The sequence below is a fragment of the Oncorhynchus mykiss genome, chromosome 11 (genome assembly GCF_013265735.2).
Source record: "Oncorhynchus mykiss isolate Arlee chromosome 11, USDA_OmykA_1.1, whole genome shotgun sequence".
Classification (NCBI taxonomy): Eukaryota; Metazoa; Chordata; class Actinopteri; order Salmoniformes; family Salmonidae; genus Oncorhynchus; species Oncorhynchus mykiss.
This window is the reverse complement of record NC_048575.1, coordinates 37,720,740-37,741,706: the sequence shown is the minus strand read 5'-3', so window position 1 is coordinate 37,741,706 and position 20,967 is coordinate 37,720,740. Positions and strand designations below refer to the sequence as shown.

Below are 20,967 nucleotides of genomic sequence, written 5' to 3'. Positions count from 1 at the left end.
TAACTGCCAAAATAAAGGAAACACCAGCATAAAGTGTCTTAGTAGGGCGTTGGTCCACCACAAGCCACCAGAACAGCTTCAATGCGCCTTGGAATCGACAATGGCACATTTCCATACAGGATTTACCCCTTTTTTATTTACATTTTTTACCAAAAGGGTCAAACTTTTCTGTTTACATCTATGCGGGCTGGCACCTGTCTCTCACTGGGCGAAGCCAGGCCACTGGTACTTTTCAGCTCTCATTTACATAACAATGGCTAGCTGTGAACTGTAACACCTTCTCACAAAGCAACTATTTTCCCTACTATAACATAAGGGTGTATATACTAGTGTAACACTGGTGTTGGTCTAAAAGCAGCACAAGTCTCTGGAAATCTATTGGAGGAATGCAACACTATTCTTCCATGATGGTGGTGGAAAACGCTATCTCCGGCTCTCCCCCAGAATCTTTCGTAAGTGTTCAATTGGGTTAAGATCTGATGACTAAGAGACCCACACACACTTTAAACCTCCGATGCTCCTTTTGAGACTCCTCTTTCAAAGTCAGCCATCGTAGCCAAAATAATGGGCAAATGGGCATTTTTATACATGACCAGATGTTAATTGCTTAATTAACTCAGAAACCCCACCTGTGTGGAAGCCCCTGCTTTATATCCCTCATTTACTCAAATGTTTCCGCTATTTTGCAGTTACTTGTATCATCATCTGTTGTCATGGGTAACTCTCCAGGGATTGACAATAACGATTTTCCTCTTGTCGAAGACAAGTAAAAAAAAATGTTAAAAAAAATGGAGACGCCTGAAAATGTAGCCAAACTTTGAGACCTTTAATTACATAAATATAGGCTATACGCTAGTCATGTTTTACAAATATAATGAAGGATAGTTCAACTTTAATCTTAAAGGCTTGATTCTATCAACATATTCGAGGCAAGGTTCGTTCAGATAAAATGGTCACAACAGAACGGTTATGTACGGTGTTGCGCACCGTACAGTACATAACCCACATTGAATCTGAGCAAGAGGCAGTCAGCGTTTTGAAACTATTTAAGCATAAACGTACTGTTTAAAACCTGGAAATGTTATGTCATATTATGAAGCATGTCTTACCTTGTTTCAAAGTAGCCTAGCCAAAATAGAACCATAGAAATGTGGAGGGAATTATTTACAAACACTTAATATGCCCTTAAAACCAGCATTTTTCTCATGTTCTCGTTATTTTATTGTCCAACAGACAAATGCATAAATCCTAGTCATATTAGTAGGCCTAACCAATGCTAGTTGATTCATGTTTAGATCTCCCCGCTTTCTTAATTTCGAACAGATATTTTCATCTGTCAGTTGAAACTGCTTATGCGTGCGGTGCGCTTTTGAGAATGGTGTTTTCCCTCTGATTGCATTTTGGAACGTTTGCGTGTAGCCTACAGCCATGTGCACATTGTTGCGCTTATAATATGAAGAAATACAACTTGATCAACATTTTAAGCTAACCGGTCTGATCTGTTTCATCAGCCTCATTGCTTTTTTACGTATTTTTTTTATGTGGTTGTATGAATTTTGTATTTGTCATCCCAGAACTGTCCCAGAGTTCGTTTTGAACCATAGACATATTTATTTTTATCATCCCAGGAAAGAGCTTCACTTTTTTAGCCACTTGTCCTTTGGACAAGTAGGACAGATTTTTCATGTCAAACTCTGCCCTCCCCCTCTTCCTCCAGGTGCATTGATCTACCTACTGGACCTCTTCTGTAACTCCACCCACCCCCAGGTGCGCTCCCAGACGGCCGAGCTCTTCTCCAAGATGACCTCAGACAAGCTGGTTGGGCCAAAGGTCAGTCAGTATCCTTGCGTGGCTTGCCATAGGAAGAGAGCGATCACTCTGTAGAGAATACTTTAGCTCTGCATCCCAAATGGCACCTTATTCACCATATATTGCACTACTTTTTGGCTAGGGCCCTGTTTTCTTTCTCCCTCATCCTTATCCCTCTCTCCCCCTCAGGTGCGTTTGACTCTGATGCGTTTCCTGCCCGGCGTGTTCATGGACGCTATGCGGGACAACGCGGAGGCGGCGGTGCACATCTTCGAGGGGACACATGAGAACCCCGAGCTCATCTGGAACGACGGCTCTCGGGAGACTGTCTCCACCACCGTCCGGGAGATGATGCTCGAGTACGCAAACTTTCTTTCTGGGCTTCTCTCTTATTGACCATGTGATTTGTATCTTTTGTCTCATGTTTTTCTCCCTTTTACTCTGCAGGCACTTTAAGCAGCAAAAGGATAATCCTGATGTTAGCTGGAGAGTAAGTTCAAATCAATAAATGGAGCCATATTCATGTAAATGTGATGGATATCTTATTTGCTACTAATACTTTTCGCTGTGTAGTAAACGGTGAATAAGGTGACCTGATAAATGCCCAAAGGAATCAGCGTAAACAACAGTAATCACATTAATTACACGGTGTGTTAATATTACAATGTTAACTGTGTTTGCAGCTGCCCGAGGAGTTCACGGTGGCGTACGGGGACGGGCAGGGTGAGCTGGCGGTGGGTGGAGTCTTCCTGCGTATCTTCATCGCTCAGCCGGGCTGGGTGCTTCGCAAACCCCGGGAGTTTCTAGTGTCCCTCCTGGAGACCATTACTGAGCTATTTGAGACTAACAATCCCAATGTGAGGACACACGCACACATTCATATCCTTGCCACCATGAAATTGTCTCACTGAGTGAATTAAAGCACATTTCTCACACACACACACACACACACACACACACACACACATATATTTCCTGTAACTGAGCAGGAAAATATCTATTGTCATCTCATAAAAGACCCTGTACAGAATATCCACTTCTATGCTTGTACGCTAACATCTCAATTTCTAACCATCGCTGCTCATTTCTAACAGGGTGAGGCCCTGGAGACAGTTACCACAGCGGCGGTGTGTTTGTTCAGCACCCAGACACAGCTGTGTGATCAGGTCCCTCCCCTGGGACACCTGCACCGCATCCTGGCAGCACTGACCCACAAGAACAACGCCGTGCCCAAGAGCTCTATCCGCCTCATCCACGTGCTCTCAGATAATGAGGTGAGATCACAGTCTATGGTGGCTTTCCACAACATGAGATGATATTCTATATGACAGACAGGGTGACCAGATCGACCATAAGCTAGTTTAGCAAGCTATGATTGGCTGATGTATTAATGTAGCTGTATAACTACGACCAAGTCAACTTTAACTACATATAGAGTCTACAATAGTCTTGATTTGATTGTAATGAGGTCAACAATCTTCCCATGTACACTAAATCTGTTTTATATTTATTTTTTGTCACACTTAGAAGTGTATAACAAGTCTAATGCTGTGTTTTTGTGTGTCTGTTTGTGTACACCTGTATGTGCGCGCGCAGCAATGTGTGCGCTCTATGGCGTCTCTGGAGACCATCGGTCCTCTGATGAGTGGGATGAAGATGAGGGCGGACATGGCAGGACTGGCCTGTGAGGCGCTGAACCGCATGTTCCAGAGAGAGCAGACAGACCTCGTGTCTCAGGTAGCTCATCTCTGTCATTTGTTGAGTCCCAAATGACACACTATTCTTTATGCAGTGCACTACTTTTGGCCAGGGCCCATAGTTCTCCGATCAGAAGTAGTGCACTATATAGGGATTAGGGTACCATTTGAGGTTAACACAGTTAAATTTTCTCAACATTTTTTCCCCCTGTTTATTCCTTAGGGGAAAACACAGGGTGTGCTTGCGTTCGACCCTTTTTTACTTGTTATTCCATGTCATTTGAGTGTTTTTATGGGTTCCTACATGCACACATAGGCCCTCCGAGTGGAGTTGGTGCCGTACCTCCTGCGGCTACTGGAAGGAATTGGACTGGAGACCTTAGACAACCCCTCGGCCACCAAGGCTCAGATCGTCAAGGCTCTCAAGTCCATGACACGCAGTCTGCACTATGGAGAACAGGTTAGGCACCATGACTATGTCAGTCAATATATCAATCCGTATATCAACAATATATTGCAGTACTTACTGTGTGTCATTTCCCCGCGGGACATTAAAGTTGATCTTATCCTATCCTCACTGCTACTGTACACTTCTATCAGTCTGAGAGGTCCTGTGTTGCAGGTGAATGAAATCCTGAATCGGTCTACTGTGTGGAGTGCCTTCAAAGACCAGAAGCATGACCTGTTCATCTCCGAGTCCCAGACTGCAGGGTACATCACAGGTGGGGATGTAATCCACAGATACACACAGTATATTAAGCACTACAAAGAGGGGGCATTGTACAAGCCCAATCTGAATCCCTTTGTTCTACTATGCTTCCATTGAGCACTTTGTGGCTGCTGACTCCTCACTTAGTGCCTCTCAGCCTTATACCCTCCTCCCTATTTTTCCTCTCTGTTTTCCTCTCTTCCTCCTGTTCTTTCCCTTTGTCTTCCTCCACGTTTCCTTCTTACTCAGGTGTGTCCACTCCCTCTCTCATGGCGGCCAGCAGCCCCCTGCGGACTGGGCTGTAGTTTCCTATGCATGGTCCTCCCAGCACTCCTCTCTTTGCTCTGACTGCAGGTAGACTTTGTCCTTGCTCCCCCCCCCACCCACCATCCCTCCACCTCAACTCATTTTCCTGTGGCCCTCCCATCTTGTGCCACTGCTCCGTTTTTCCATTTCCACTTTCCCAAACACAACACATCTCATCACTTTAGCACAAGTCAATGAGGGAATCCTTTGAACCAGTGATGGGGAAGCCCTTAATAAAGTCAAGTGGCCCTAATAAAGTCAACAGTGGCCCTAATAATAAAGTCAACAGTGGCCCTAATAAAGTCAACAGTGGCAATATGCTTGCTGATGGTTTAGGTAGCAATAGTTCATATACTCGTATGCCATCTCCACTACCACCTCTCACACCGCCAGCCCTGTAACATAACATAATAACCACACAATGTAACATCTTCAACAGATAATCTAGTGTTGACCTCAGTCCTTACCACTCATCTTGTGCATTCAATTTCAGTAGTCAGCCTTGAGCATTCCTCAGTCTCTCATCCCCTGTCTCTTTTTGTTTGGCTGTCTCCTTCAGGTCCAGGAGTCGCTGGCTACCTTACAGCAGGAACCGGCTCCACAGTGCTGCCCAGCATTCCGCCCCCTGTGGACAATGACATTGGAGACTCAGGCTGAAAGACTGACTGACAGGCGGACTGAGAGAGAAGTGCTCAGCCCTCCAGACTGATCTGCTGCTCCAAGGCTGCAGCTCAGACTGCTCAGCTCCACGAAAGAGGGAGGATGGAGAGGGGACATCACAGACTGTCCCCAAAATGTCCGTTGTCGCCACACCTTCAAAATGTCACGGTCCTTCCCCTGCCCCCTCCAAAATACAATCAGTCTTCGTAAATCCGTCTTAAAGCAAATTATAAAACTTGTCGTCAACCTTCAATTTTTGTTTTTGTGCTCCTTTGTGTCTTCCAATGAGACAACACATAGTTTACTTTTATATGAATATATTTTTTACTCTTAATTTTTGTGGATTTAAAGACAAAACAGACTGAAGATCTATGTAAATTTGGACCTGTCTCGCACTCCGTTCTCTTCTTCCTTTCCTCCATCATGCCTGGTCTCACTACCCTGCCTGGTCACATACATCCTCACACCCCCCAGTCCTGAAGGAGGGTACTCTATCTGGCCTGGACATGTGATCACTGACTGAAAAAAGATACACTTTAATCTCCACTCACCTGTTCGCAGGAGGCATCCAGTCATGCATCGAAAACATTTCCTAAATGTATGTTGTTTTGGTGTCGTATGGAAAAGGTTGAAAAAAGAATTGTAAGAAGTAACTCTCAGAATTATGGTGAATTAAGACTGCCCTTTTTGAAGTGGCTATATGTGTGCGTTCGTTGTCTGTTTGTCTTACCCTCACCATGATGATCTTGATCCATACTTTGCTCTGCTCACTATCTATTTGAAGGTTGCCCTTTCTGCGGCTGCTGAGAATCTTTTTCTACGTCATTTTCCTTCTCCAGAATGCAAAAAGCACTCAAATATTTATAGGTAAATAACGGCCTTTACCAACAGAAATGAGCTTCTCTGCTAAGACATTTGGAAAGAAACTGACTTTGATTATACATCTGTGAAAGACTAGTGCAATTGGGAAATGTTTGATGTATTATGACATATATAAGCTTTCTATATTAAATGTACATAAATAAAAGTTACACTTGTACATAAGATTTTAAGAATAAAAGGGAACCCACAATGTTCTTTCCATCAGAATGTCTATTGCCAATTAAACTGAAGAGTGAATAACAATATAAAGTACAGTACAATAAGAGAAATGTCAAACTTTATACCAGAGTGGGGTATAGCAACAGTACATACATTGACAGAGCAAGCAAACCCTTGTGCCATAAAGGTCCAGAATCTTGGGCTCAAGTACACATACAGCACCAGTCAAAAGTTTTGGACACACCTACTCATTCAAGGGTTTTTCTTTATTTTTACTACATTTCTACATTGTAGAGTGATAGTGAAGACAACTATGAAATAAGTGGGAAATCGTGTTGGTTTTGAATGTATTTCCATTCCTGCGAGCAGGGCACGCACATTCATATGCCCTTTTCTTAGGACCCCCAAAATCTCACTTCCTTCTACATTTTATTACGATTTCCTCGCGCGAATAACAACGAAGCAACAGCTGGCGACTTTCTAACCTCAAGGTGACTGAACTGTTGCTTTTTCGGAATTGTTGTACACTGTGATCGAGACGAATGACCTGTTTAATTACGATAACAATGAGTGTTTGTCCAGGTTTTAGACATTTTGATGCTCATCAACCTCTGAATGACAAGTTCGTAAATTAAGTCTGTCACACTTAATTTGGCCTCTCGCGAGCTCGACTAATTTTACTCCTGTTAGTGCTAGATAACTAACGCGCGCTAGCTAGCTAGCTAAGCTATTTATTTGCTGGCTAAAGGAATAAGCTAATGTTGGAGGTCTTATAAGGTAAGAACAGTGGTTAAGCTGAACTGCCCCCCCCCCCCTCTTCCCAGACGTTTTGAGCACAACTATGCACGTTCTCAGAGCAGAAAGTGACTGTCAATGCTATCATGACTTATCAGTTAACTAGCTAACTACTGTAGCTAAGTATGTTGTAGCTAACGCCATAGTCACTGACAGCAAAATAAGCTAGCTAACGTTACCAACATGTCAACGTCGTGTTATATTCTCTGTAGTTAGCTAACGTTAGATATGTCCTGCATTAAAAAGCCTGCTAGCCATATGACTGTTCCTATATCCATATAGCTAGCAGTTAACGTTACACTTCTGCCACATTGCAGGTTTATCATGTGAAAAGGAGATTGAGAAGACTTCATTAAGTTTGTAGACGTCAATGGACGAAAGACGGACCTTGCTGTCAAGGCCTATGAGGTGAGTTTCATGTGTATTATAGTGCCAGTGACACTTACTGTAGTGTCCACGATTAGGCTAACCACTAACATTTGACAGTAACGTTACAGTGAGTGATCATGCTTCTTGAATCTTGTATGTCTAGCTGTGTCAGTGTGTCAGGGAGTGAACGTTATTCATTTTACATATGGAAAATCGGACCTGTCTGAAATGAAAATGGATGGCCCTCCTATAGCAAAATATATATTGACCTAAATCCTCCCTGAACGCTTAAAAAAAAGTGACCCTCCCCTACACCCAAAATAATTCAGACATAAAGTGGATAGCAGAGAACATGTCTACCGTTTACCCTCACTTCTTGGGCTGACCAGAGCCTTAGATACACAGTTTTAGAAACTGTTCTTTGTCCTGTAAGTATTAGGCTACATGGCAATGCAGGAATTTTGATATTGCACAGGGCTGTGGGCTAGAAGGTTGTGGGTTCGTAGACCACCGTGGGTGGACAAGAGTAGGGGTGGAAAGGTCTTCTATATAGGAAAATTATTTTATTTACAGGTCCAAGAAAAAAAATATCCTTTATAAATATTTAATGCAATTCTACGTATTCTACATAATTTTACATATTAGCAGAATATCACATTTCAGATGACTGAAATTACAGGCTAAGAATGGTCAGAAAGAGGCCTACTGTATGTGTTCATCTTAATATATTTCTCCAATGCCAAATCAGTGTGTCTTTTTTGCAATTAAACTGTCCCTGTTTGCAAATAATTACACCCGAGACAAAATAATTACATCTGAGATATCATTAGGAATCTGAGCATGATTCTTTCAAAAGTTAGGCCAACCTTTCCACCCCAGTAGGCCTAACGACGCAGAACATTTTAAGCTTTAACTGTTGGCTACTCTTCTTCCATGGTTTAACCCAAGGAGAGAAGGTCACAAGTGTTTCCCTTTCTGGGTTTAAGCATCTTCTATTGTACAGAAAGTGAATAGCTTTAATCAATTGAAAGTGTCAGAATTAGATTACTTCCCAAGCAAAGTCTATTTTTTTGTCTCCTCACCTATAGAAGGTTGCTGCTGCTCAGTCTCTCAATGTAAAAGAAACAAAACAATGATATCCCCATATGCATTAGTCACACCTTTCCCAGGTATTTTACAGCTTGTTTCTAGCATAAAGCATCGTAGACCAAAGCGCTTTTATAGATCACTTAATATAATCTGATTTGTTTTTATTTTTTTCAGTCTTAAACTAACAAGGGGTAGTTCTGTGCTCTTTGGCATTTTCTTTAACAAAAAGTAGACCTATGGCATACCCCCTCAATTTGAGTCTTAACAGCCATAGGCTATTTAAGGGGTGCATGGTGGGTGGAGGAATTGCCAGAGAAATCTATGGATATAGCAGCCTATATTTAATCTGTAGACCAATGGAGACTCCACAGGGGAGGACCATCTCAGTGAATTTTATAACTTCAATGTTTTTCCATTTTATTTTTTTAGAATAAACTATACTAAGTATAGTCACATGTCACCAAATAATTGATTAAAACACTATTTTGCAAATAATAACAGTAGCCTCTGTAGGGTAGCACCATGGTGTAGCCGGAGGACAGCTAGCTTCCGTCCTCCTCTGGGAACATTGACTTCAATACAAAACCTAGGAGGCTCATGGTTCTCACCCCCTTCCATAGACTTACACAGTAATTATGACAACTTCCGATCAGAGCTCTTTCAGCACCCAATCAAAATATCAGCCAACGAGAGCGTACAGGTCGCAATGGTGGGTAGTATATGGGGCTTTGGTGACAAAACGGATTGCACTGTGATAGACTGCATCCAATTTGTTGAGTATGGTATTGGAGGCTATTTTGTAAATGACATCGCCAAAGTCGAAGATTGGTAGGATGGTCAGTTTTACAAGGGTATGTTTGGCAGCATGAGTGAAGGATGCTTTGTTGCGAAATAGGAAGCCAATTCTAGATTTAACTTTGGATTGGAGATGTTTGATATGTGTCTGGCAGGAGAGTTTACAGTCTAACCAGACACCTAAGTATTTATAGTTGTCCACATATTCTAAGTCAGAGCCGTCCAGAGTAGTGATGTTGGACAAGCGGGTAGGTGCAGGTAGCGATCGGTTGAAGAGCATGCATTTAGTTTTACTTGTATTTAAGAGCAATTGGAGGCCACGGAAGGAGATAGAGGGTTGATGTGTTAGCTAGCTGGCTATGACTTTCCAACACAACACTTGAACTCTTCCAAGTCAAAGTGACAACGATGTAGGCTGTGTGCAGCGTTTTGGCTTGGCAAGTTTTTTTTGCCTGGTCACATACAGCTGATGTGTTGTGCTTTGAAGTCCACAAGTGAAGGTAAGAGGAGGGCACATAGCTGCGACAAAGAATACAAAGAGGCTGCTATGAAAGTTAACTGTGTTTGTGTGATCAGGGGTGTATTCATTTTTTTAATCCTCCCTTATCTTAAACAGCGCTGACTGCCACTACTGTAGACCTACATCTTATTTCTTAAATAGGAATAACACAAGCCTCTTGTTGTTAGTAAAGTGTAATTAAAATGAAGACTGTTTAAATGAATTATACCTACTTGAATATGCCTAATTTCAGCACCACAAGCTTTCCATTTCCGATTTGATTGTGCTGCGGCTGCCACTTGAAGTTTCAGCACCACAATGTAAGTTACTCGCATCTGGCCAATAACTCTGATAAATAGGCCTACATCAGGGGCAAGAAACATTGTTTTTAATAAAATCAATTATAGTAATAGCAAGCTATGAAAGTTGCCCTCCGGTCCTCCTCATCTTTGTGTTCTCCTTCTCAAACTGAACAGAACATAGGCTAGTCTTTTGAGTCTCCTCGTGCCACCGTAGGCCTACATAGCACAGCCAGCCGTTGGTTAGGCAGCACACATGTTTTTGATCAGCAAGAGCAGGCCAGGGCTCAGGGCTGGAGTATCCACTGCAGTGTGTAATGCAGCCTAGTTTTATTTCCACCTGCAGCTAATCTTAGAAATATAACTTCGCTCTGTGCTTCTCCGAGCATGCACTTCATAGCCTACAGGCAAAACAATATATATATAGTATTCGGCAAACCTTCTCACTTGAAATGCCAATTTACCATTTCTACGGATCTGTGTGCAAGTTATGGTTTTCACATGCACATTTTCGTGGAGTAGTTTAATTTATAATAACGTCTTCGTATCTCAAAATCATTGTAATGTGGTTAATCTAAATGAAAATTATACAAACTTAAAAAGTTACTTCTGTTGCCATTGCCAACGATGTAAAAAGAGCCTATATAAAGCCAACAAATAAAATCATTGCAGCCTGCAGGTAGAAAATATCCAGATTTAAAAAATATATATCCTGTAAATCACATTGGCTACACATGGCCTGTCTGCAACAAACTTGAAACATTATATCAACTATTAATTTTGGTTCAGCCTGAAGCTCCTTTCTACATTGTATGAAATATTCTGGGCCCTCAGTTTCCCGCCGAGATGTTGGCTATTTGGCAAGGGATAAAAAAATAATCAGGTAGGCCTGTTTTTATAACGTTTCCACTGGATCAGAGCAGGACATTTTTCCCTTTCACGCTGAGTGATTATCAAAAGGGAGAGGAGCTGGAAAGATGTTTCAAATACATTGAGGAATTATTATCGTTCTCAATGGATGTAAAAACAGACTTTGTTTGCTCGCTGTTAGTGGTGAAGAAAACAAAATTACTTTGAGAAGCTCCACAGCTCAGTGGTGGTGGTGCATTAAGCCAATCAGAAATGCTATCAGATCCCCAAATGGGAACATTTATATGCCTACATTTGCACGCAGGTCAGGTAGCCCATCGGCCTGCTCCTATGCGTAATCAGGTGCACGTCCTTAATCAACATTGACTGGAGCGCTCCAAACAAAAGACAATGACTACATTGACTGAACTAGTAAATGTAATGAAATTAACCAAAACTTGTTTCCCACAAGTGTAGCCTAGGTTGTGCTCTCTGCAAACAACGTGTCCACTCCGACAATGACAACTATAAAAGACTGGAATAATAATATATTGAATGCATTAACAGACATTACTGTAACCAAACAAACATTGTAGATAACAAATTATAGGAATTAACTGTAAATGTACTACGGGTGATATATGTAATGGGGAATTGATGTACACTAACAATAAAATGTAAACAATTCACAAAATGAAGTTAAGAAACAATGAATGTACACAAATTGGCGGTAGAGAGCACATTATGGAGAGATGTGCATTGTGCAACTCCCCTTCTTCTTGGACTGTGCCATCCCGTGGCCTCCGCAATAGTTCACTGAGATAGGCGCAAATAAGACAGGTGTCTCGTGTGCCATAAAAAAATATATATATGTTTACATATACAGTGGGGCAAAAAAGTATTTAGTCAGCCACCAATTGTGCAAGTTCTCCCACTTAAAAAGATGAGAGGCCTGTAATTTTCATCATAGGTACACTTCAACTATGACAGACAAAGTGAGAAAAGAAAATCCAGAAAATCACACTGTAGGATTTTTAATGAATTTATTTGCAAATTATGGTGGAAAATAAGTATTTGGTCACCTACAAACAAGCAAGATTTCTGGCTCTCACAGACCTGTAACTTATTCTTTAAGAGGCTCCTCTGTCCTCCACTCGTTACCTGTAATAATGGCAACTGTTTGAACTTGTTATCAGTATAAAAAACACCTGTCCACAACCTCAAACAGTCACACTCCAAACTCTTATGGCCAAGACCAAAGAGCTGTCAAAGGACACCAGAAACAAAATTGTAGACCTGCACCAGGCTGTGAAGACTGCATTTGCAATAGGTAAGCAGCTTGGTTTGAAGAAATCTACTGTGGGAGCAATTATTAGGAAATGGAAGACATACAAGACCACTGATAAAATGATCACAAGAATGGTGAGCAAAAATCCCAGTACCACACGGGGGGACCTAGTGAATGACCTGCAGAGAGCTGGGACCAAAGTAACAAAGCCTACCATCAGTAACACACTACACCGCCAGGGACTCAAATCCTGCAGTGCCAGACGTGTCCCCCTGCTTAAGCCAGTACATGTCCAGGCCTGTCTGAAGTTTGCTAGAGAGCATTTGGATGATCCAGAAGAAGATTGGGAGAATGTCATATGGTCAGATGAAACCAAAATATAACTTTTTGGTAAAAACTAAACTCGTCGTGTTTGGAGGACAAAGAATGCTGAGTTGCATCCAAAGAACACCATACCTACTGTGAAGCATGGGGGTGGAAACATCATGCTTTGGGGCTGTTTTTCTGCAAAGGGACCAGGACGACTGATCCGTGTAAAGGAAAGAATGAATGGGGCCATGTATCGTGAAATTTTGAGTGAAAACCTCCTTCCATCAGCAAGGGCATTGAAGATGAAACGTGGCTGGGTCTTTCATCATGACAATGATCCCAAACACACCGCCCGGGCAACGAAGGAGTGGCTTCGTAAGAAGCATTTCAAGGTCCTGGAGTGGCCTAGCCAGTCTCCAGATCTCAACCCCATAGAAAATCTTTGGAGGGAGTTGAAAGTCCGTGTTGCCCAGCAACAGCCCCAAAACATCACTGCTCTAGAGGATATCTGCATGGAGGAATGGGCCAAAATACCAGCAACAGTGTGTGAAAACCTTGTGAAGACTTACAGGAAACGTTTGACCTCTGTCATTGCCAACAAAGGGTATATAACAAAGTATTGAGATAAACTTTTGTTATTGACCAAATACTTATTTTCCACCATAATTTGCAAATAAATTCATAAAAAATCCTACAATGTGATTTTCTGGATTTTTTTCCCCTAATTTTGTCTGTCATAGTTGAAGTGTACCTATGATGAAAATTACAGGCCTCTCTCATATTTTAAGTGGGAGAACTTGCACAATTAGGGGGCTGACTAAATACTTTTTTGCCCCACTGTATATACATATGTACATACACACAGTACCAGTCAAAAGTCTGGACACCTACTCATTTCTGGGGTTTTCTTGATTTTTACTAATTTATACATTCTAAAATAATAGTAGACATCAACACTATTAAATAACAAATGGAATCATGTAGTAACCAAAAAGAGTGTTAAACAAATATAAATATATTTGAGATTTTTCAAAGTAGCCACCCCTTGTCTTGATGACAGCTTTGCACACTCTTGGCATTCTCTTAACCAGCTTTATGAGGTAGTCACCTGGAATGCATTTCAATTAACAGGTGTGCCTTGTTTTAAAGTTAATTTGTGGAATTTCTTTCCTTAATACGTTTGATTCACTCTGTTGTGATGTGACAAGGTATGGGTGGTATGCAGAAGATGGAACCACTCAAATAAGCAAAGCGAAACGAAAGTCCATCATTACTTTAACTCTTGTGTGGTGTTCATGTTTTTGTTATTCACCCAAAGTTCGCGTGTCTGACGGACCCACAACATTATTGGGTTTTTAAAACAATACAGCCATAACACTACTTAGATTGTAGACTTATATCAATTACAAGCAATATAGACAGCATACATGGTTTAACATTTGCCATTTACTTCTACTTGATCTCATTTATCAATAAAAGCGCTATTCTTTTTTTGGGATAATCACATTTTATTTGTAACATATACGTGTTTAGCAGATGTTATTGCGGTTGTAGTAAAATGCTTGTGTTTCTAGCTCCAACAGTGCAGTAATAACAATTTCACAACAATACACATAATACACACATCTAAAGGAATGGAATTAAGAATATATATATATATATATATATAAAAAAAAAATATTTTTATTATTATATTTTTTTGCAAGCAATGTCAGAATGGCATAGACTAAGATACAGTAGAATAGGATAAGAATACAGTATATACATGAGATGAGTAATACAAAATATGTAAACATTATTAAAGTGACTAGTGTTCCATTATTAAAGTGGCAAGTTATTTGAAGTCTATGTACTGTAGTTGCTCCACTAAAAAGTTTTTTGATTATGCTGCGGGACTTAGAGGTAATTTGTGGTTTAGTACAGTACCCTGCGTCACCACTTCATTCCTCCAGACCAGCGCAAGGGGGAGTTAGAGCACTGATTATGCTTTTGGGTCCTACTGTATCTCTGACAATGAATGGATGACATAAACATAAATAGAAACTCATAATTGTGGGGATGGGCTAGGTCCGTCTTCTGTGCGAGGCTCTGCAGCCCCCTGCCCTCGTGCCTTGAACCTTGTGCACTTTCAGTGGATCCAGCTGGATAGCTGCAAGGCAATCCAATTGTGTACCACTGGGTAGCACAGAGCAAAATTTAAGGAGCATTGCACTAAAAATGGAGCTGACTAGGGGAACGTTCCCGCTGTTCTTAGTGCCAGTCTGTCTGCACATTCAAAACAATGTAACTAATAATGGCATTTGGTTTTAAATTTAGAAACCTCCAATCCTCTATATGTAATTATTGACTGAGAGTGAAGTCATATTTTTCGATATACTGTAGGCCTACCGTAGGCGAAATGAGTCTCACTAGTGTTGAGTAATGTGCTGTTAAATGTAGTGTAGGTCTTATTTATTTAAAGAGCATTTTGAAGTTAGAAGCAATAGCATTTGAAGCTATGGCCTACAACTATTTTAGCACCATTTTGCGCTGCTCGGAGACAAGCATGGCGTCTGGTCTTAATAAATCAATGGGATTTTATTTTCTCTGAATCTCCGTTTGTGTATTGGTTAGACTACAATTAGGGTGTAGAAGTGTTATTCTCTTAGTGTAACCTTTTTATTTAACTAGGCAAGTCAGTTAAGAGCAAATTCTTATTCACAAGGACAGTCTACTCCTTCCTCCCCGTCGGGGAATTGAACCCCGGTCTCCCGCGTGCCCGCACGACACAGGGATTCTTTAGCTATATAGCCAAGTACTGTAGCCTACTCCCGACCATCACGTTGTACAGGGCCATATTTTCCGTTCCATCCTAACGGACTCTCAGGGGGTGTTTTGTTTTCCTTGAAATAGAAACACCATAATATTAATTAAGCAACATTTCTTAACTTGTTACGGCTGCAATCCCCCTATCGGGATAAGTGTCAACAACCGCTGAATAGCATAGCGCTACATTCAATAAGTATTACTACAAATATTTATATTCATGAAATCACAAGTGCAATATAGGAAAACACAGCTTAGCCTTTTGTTAACCTCTTGAAGCTAGGGGGCACTATTTTTGTTTGGAAAAATAACGTTCCCAAAGTAAACGGCCTATTTCTCATGACCGGATGCTAGAATATGCATATAATTGACAGATTAGGATAGAAAACACTCGAAAGTTTCCAAAACTGTAAACATATTGTCTGTGAGTATAACAGAACTGATATTGCAGGCGAAAGCCTGAGGATAATCCAATCAGGAAGTGCCTCTTATTTTGAAACATCTGTGTTCCTATGCGTGCCTGTCCTTCATTTTAAAGGGATATCAACCAGATTCCTTTTTCTGTGGCTTCCCTAAGGTGTCAACAGTCTTTAGACATAGTTTCAGGCTTTTATTTTGAAAAATGAGCGTGAAGGATCACATTGCGAAAGTGGATAGGTGGGGGCTCTCAGTGAGTTGGTGCGCAATTGAGTAATTTTTGTTCCATAAAGATTATTTTTAGATCCAAAATACCTCCGTTTGTTTGTCGCGTTATGTTCAGAAATCCACAGGAAATAGCGGTCGCGACAACGCGCACGAAAATTCCAAATAGTTTGCATAATGTCCACAGAAACATGTCAAAGTTTTTTATTATCAATCCTCGGGTTGTTTTTCAAATATATAATCGATAATACAGTATATCAACCGCAAATGTCTTTCACAGTAGGAGAGGGAAAAGCAGAGGGAAAAGCAATGGCTGTCCAAAATCTGTTGCACGAGCAAAACTCATGTGACCACTTGACGCAATGTTATCGTTCTGGCTCATTTTTCAAAATAAAAGCCTAAAACTATGTCTGAAGACTGACACCTTGAGGAAGCGATAGGAAAAGGAATCTTGTTCATATCCCTTTAAATCCAGCAAAAGGGAGGCTATGGAACATGGAGTTTTCAAAATAGAAGCCACTTCCTGTTTTGATTTTCCTCAGGGTTTCGCCTGCAATATCAGTTCTGTTATACTCACAGACAATATTTTGACAGTTTTGGAAACTTTAGTGTTTTCTATCCAATACTAATAATAATATGCATATATTAGGAACTGAGACTGAAGAGCTGGCCGTTTACAATGGGCACCTTTTCATCCAAGCTACTCAATACTGCCCCTGCAGCCATATGAAGTTAATCAGTCCCATATACTACGTTCTTACAAAAAAGGTTTAAAATTCTCTAGTACAGCCACGATTGAAGGCTATCAAATGCTTCTCAAATATGCGCTCTGGTGGTCTAACTAGCATTAAGGGTACCAGTGGTTGGCACTAAATAAGATACCATAGAATTCTGCAACTTTTAAAGGACGAACCACTGTATATAGGGCAGCAGCCTCTCGCTCCAATCAGGTCAGTGTGGGACAAGTGGGTGGACCGCCTTCGTGTCGGACGTGAACACAAACTTGGGGGAATTGCCAGGCATGTTTAGTGTATTCAACTGCTGAGGTGGGAGCAGTGTGTGAAGTAAAGTTATGTGGTTGGTTCTTCTCAGGGGCGCCTCCATCTGGCTTCCCCGTATACACTTGAAAGTTCCACGCATATATGATGAAGCAGCATCACAGGCAGCCCAGATCTTGATCCCATATTTTGACGGTTTGTACTGCCTGAAGGGGCAGCGGCCCCTAAGCTGCTCATCAACAGTAACGTTGGGCCCAGGGTTTTAACCTCTAGCGTCGAGCTCTCCCGTATCCGGGAGCGTAATCATAGCCTCAAGCTCATTACCATAACGCAACGTTTCCTATTCATGAAAATCGCAAATGAAATGAAATAAATATATTGAAACACAAGCTTAGCCTATTGTTAACAACACTGTCATCTCAGATTTTCAAAATTTGCTTTAACAAGCATTTGTGTAAGAGTATTGATAGCCTAGCATAGCATTAAGCCTAGCATTCAGCAGGCAACATTTTCACAAAAACAAGAAAAGCATTCAAAATAAAATAATTTACCTTTGAAGAACTTTGGATGTTTTCAATGACGAGACTCTGTTAGATAGCAAATGTTCATTTTTTTCCAAAAATATTATTTGTGTAAGAGAAATAGCTCCGTTTTGTTCATCACGTTTGGCTAAGAAAAAAACCCGAAAATGCAGTCACTTACAACGGCAAACTTTTTTCCAAATTAGCTCCATAATATCGACAGAAACATGGCAAACGTTTAAAATCAATCCTCAAGGTGTTTTTCACATATCTATTCGATAATCTATCAGTGGTGGCAGCTGGCTTCTCATCAGAAGAAAACGGAAAAATACTACAGCTGGAGATTACGCAATAATTGCGACGGAGGACACCAAGCGACCACCTGGTAAATGTAGTCTCTTATGGTCAATCTTCCAATGATATGCCTACAAATACGTCACAATGCTGCAGACACCTTGGGGAAAACGTGGAAAAGGTAAGCTGACTCCTAGCTCCTCCACGGCCATATAAGGAGTCATTGCCATGAGGCGGTTTCAAGAAATGCGGCACTTCCTGATTGTATTTTTATCTGGGTTTTTTCTGTAACATCAGTTCTGTGGCACTCACAGACAATATCTTTGCAGTTTTGGAAATGTCAGAGTGTTTTCTTAGTCGAGCATCTTTTCGTGACAAAATATCTTGTTTAAAACGGGAACGTTTTTCATCCAAAAATTAAGAGCGCCCCCTATATCGAAGAAGTTAAAACAGGGGAAGGCCACTCCACTTGTCCCACACTGAACTGATTGCAGCTAGCTTGTCTCTCTGCCACTGAGCTGGTCTGGTGTCTCGGTTATCGAAGCGGATAATTGTGGAAATAATTTGGTAGTTTTCCAGAGACGTTGTTGCACAGAAGTTTTCTGCCAGTTTCTGCATCCCACAGGGATTCTGTGGATTCCCCATTGGATCTGAAAACACAATCAAGGATAAGAACATCAAAGTATGCATCTAAATGAGTTTGGTCCACTCCTTCCACCTCTCTCCAAAAAACACGCCTTCCCTCCAAATTAGTGCAGTCCAGTATGATTATCTACATGGTGTCTGGGGTGAACAGTTCAAAAGAAGACTATGTTCTGCGCATAAGTACCTGCCATCTGCCTCGGCCCTGGTTGCATCCTTATTACATTGGCTGCCATGCGGGGTGGCTCAATCCTTGGGCAAGAAGACCATTCAATTTCACTATTTTTTTGACATCCATATTTCTCATTCTGCAGGCTACTGATGACTGTGGCTGGCTGCTGACGGGCTGGTGCTGGGGCTGGCTGAGGGTCGATCTCATCCTCTTCTTACAACTCACCGACTAAATTGACAGATACATGTTCCTCATATTCTGAAAAGTCTTAATCTTCCAAAGGGGAAGACGCTCCTTCCACACTAGCTTCTCGCTGCAATTTTTTTTTCTAAGGCCCTCTGAGCAGAGATTATTTTTGCTATACTGATTGTGGTAAGGAGCCACACATACAAAGCTATTTATTTGTTGTGTCCCTCCCCCAATCTACACCCCCAATCTACACCTGGCTGGGGTAGAGTGTGGGGAAATACAGATCTTTTTTTTCACACACTACAAAGGGTTATGGAGTGTGAGACAGGTTATTGGTGCTCTTTTCTGTCTCCCTATGTTGAAACAGCAGGCCCAGGGAGGAGGAAGACAGAGTGAAGGCACACAGCAAACCTTTTTGTTTAATTTTTACTTGTTTTCACCTACACACTTTTCCACACTTTTATTACCCAGTGGACCCAAACACCACATATGTAATATAAATGTGTAGGGGGGTGCACTAAATGTATAATGGCGCCAGAGGGGATGGCTGCTGTTTTATGGGCTCTTAACCAACCATGCTATTTTGTATTTTTTTTCTCACAATGTTTGTAACTTATTTTGTATATAATGTTGCTGCTTCCGTCTCTTAGACCGAAAACAGCTTCTGAACATCAAAACAGCGATTACTCACTTTGAATTTTTCTTTAATGAGTCGGACGAGAGGGATTTACTCCAGACACCCGAGCAGGCCCTCATCACCATCATTCGCAGGAGAAAGAGACAGAGGTTTCGCGGAAGGAGATCGGGGTGCCTTGTGAGGATCTGGCGACAAGTGGCTAATCTGCCATCCCCTTTGCCATCGGTACTGTTGGCCAACGTACAATCGCTGGATAATAAAGTGGACGAACTAAAAGAATGTGTATATTCTACCAACGGGACATTAAAAACTGTAATATCTTATGTTTCACAGAGTCCTGGCTGAATGACGACATGAATAACATACAGCTGGCTGGATAGAACATTAGCCTCTGGTAAGACAAAGGGTACATTTGTAAACAACAACTGGTGCACAGTATCTAAGGAATTCTCAAGGTTTTGCTCACCTGAGGTAGTGTGGTATAGAGCCTATCATGAGATACTCTATCTACCTAGAGTTTTCATCTATATTCTTCATAGCTGTCTTTACCGCCACAATCCAATGCTGGCACTAAGACTGCACTCAATGAGCTGTATACGGTCATAAGAAAACAGGAAAACGTTCATCCAGAGGCGGCACTTCTAGTGGCCGGGAACTTTAATGAGGGAAATTTAAATCCGTTTTACCTCATTTCTACCAGCATGTTAAATGTGCAACCAGAGGGGAAAAAACTGTAGACCACCTTTACTCCACACACAGAGACACATACAAAGCTCTCCCTCGCCCTCCATTTTGCAAATCTGGCCATAACTCTATCCTCCTGATTCCTGCTTACAAGCAACATTTTAAAGCAGGATGCACCAGTTACTTGATCAATAAACAAGTGGTCAAATGAAGCAGATGCTAAGCTACAGGAATGTTTTGCTAGCACAGACATATGTTCCGGGGTTCTTCCGATGGTATTGAGGAGTACACCGCATCAGTCGCTGGCTTCATCAATAAGTGCATCGATGACGTCGTCCCCACAGTGACTGTACGTGCATACCCCAAACAGAAGCCATGGATTACAGGCAACATCCGCACTGAGCTAAAGGATAGAGCTGCCGCTTTCAAGGAGCAGGACTCTAGCTCGGAAGCTTGTAAGAAATCCCGCTATGCCCTCCGACGAACCATCAAACAGGCAAAGCGTCAATACAGGACTGATCGAATCGTACTACACTGGCTCTGACGCTCGTCAGATGTGGCTTGCAAACTATTTCAGACAACAAAGGGACGCACAGCCGAGAGCTGCCCAGTGACACAAGCCTACCAGACAAGCTAAATTACTTCTATGCTCGCTTCGAGGCAAGTAACACTGAAACATTCATGGAGCATCAGTTGTTCTGGATGACTGTGTGATCACGCTCTCCACAGCCGATCTGAGTAAGACCTTTAAACAGGTCAACATTCACAAGGCTGCAGGGCCAGACGGATTACCAGGACGTGTTCTCCGAGCATGCACTGATCAACTGGCAAGTGTATTCACTGACGTTTTCAACCTGAGTCTGTAATAC

At 41.6% G+C, this 20,967-nt stretch overlaps 1 protein-coding gene and 1 long non-coding RNA gene across 7 annotated transcripts in view; both read left to right on the top strand.

The window, feature by feature from the left end:
* Positions 1-6,296, top strand: part of LOC110535661 (dnaJ homolog subfamily C member 13) — a 74,342-nt gene extending 68,046 nt beyond the window's left edge. For 5 of the 6 annotated variants that reach the window (XM_021620805.2, XM_021620802.2, XM_021620801.2 and 2 more), the window contains 9 exons: positions 1,718-1,830; positions 1,999-2,168; positions 2,257-2,299; positions 2,493-2,666; positions 2,904-3,083; positions 3,406-3,546; positions 3,823-3,966; positions 4,129-4,228; positions 5,081-6,296. In XM_021620805.2, coding sequence (XP_021476480.2) covers positions 1,718-1,830; positions 1,999-2,168; positions 2,257-2,299; positions 2,493-2,666; positions 2,904-3,083; positions 3,406-3,546; positions 3,823-3,966; positions 4,129-4,228; positions 5,081-5,178 — 1,163 coding nt within the window. In that variant the 3' untranslated portion in view covers positions 5,179-6,296. Of the gene's footprint in view, positions 1-1,717; positions 1,831-1,998; positions 2,169-2,256; positions 2,300-2,492; positions 2,667-2,903; positions 3,084-3,405; positions 3,547-3,822; positions 3,967-4,128; positions 4,229-4,464; positions 4,570-5,080 lie in introns of all 6 variants that reach the window. The other variant, XM_021620803.2, reaches the window with a different exon arrangement.
* A 189-nt stretch (positions 6,297-6,485) lies between these two features.
* LOC118937348 lies at positions 6,486-20,138 on the top strand. The gene is made up of 4 exons (XR_005034625.1): positions 6,486-6,999; positions 7,335-7,425; positions 18,731-19,639; positions 19,748-20,138. It is a non-coding gene; the product is annotated as an uncharacterized LOC118937348 (long non-coding RNA).
* Positions 20,139-20,967: the final 829 nt, after the last annotated feature.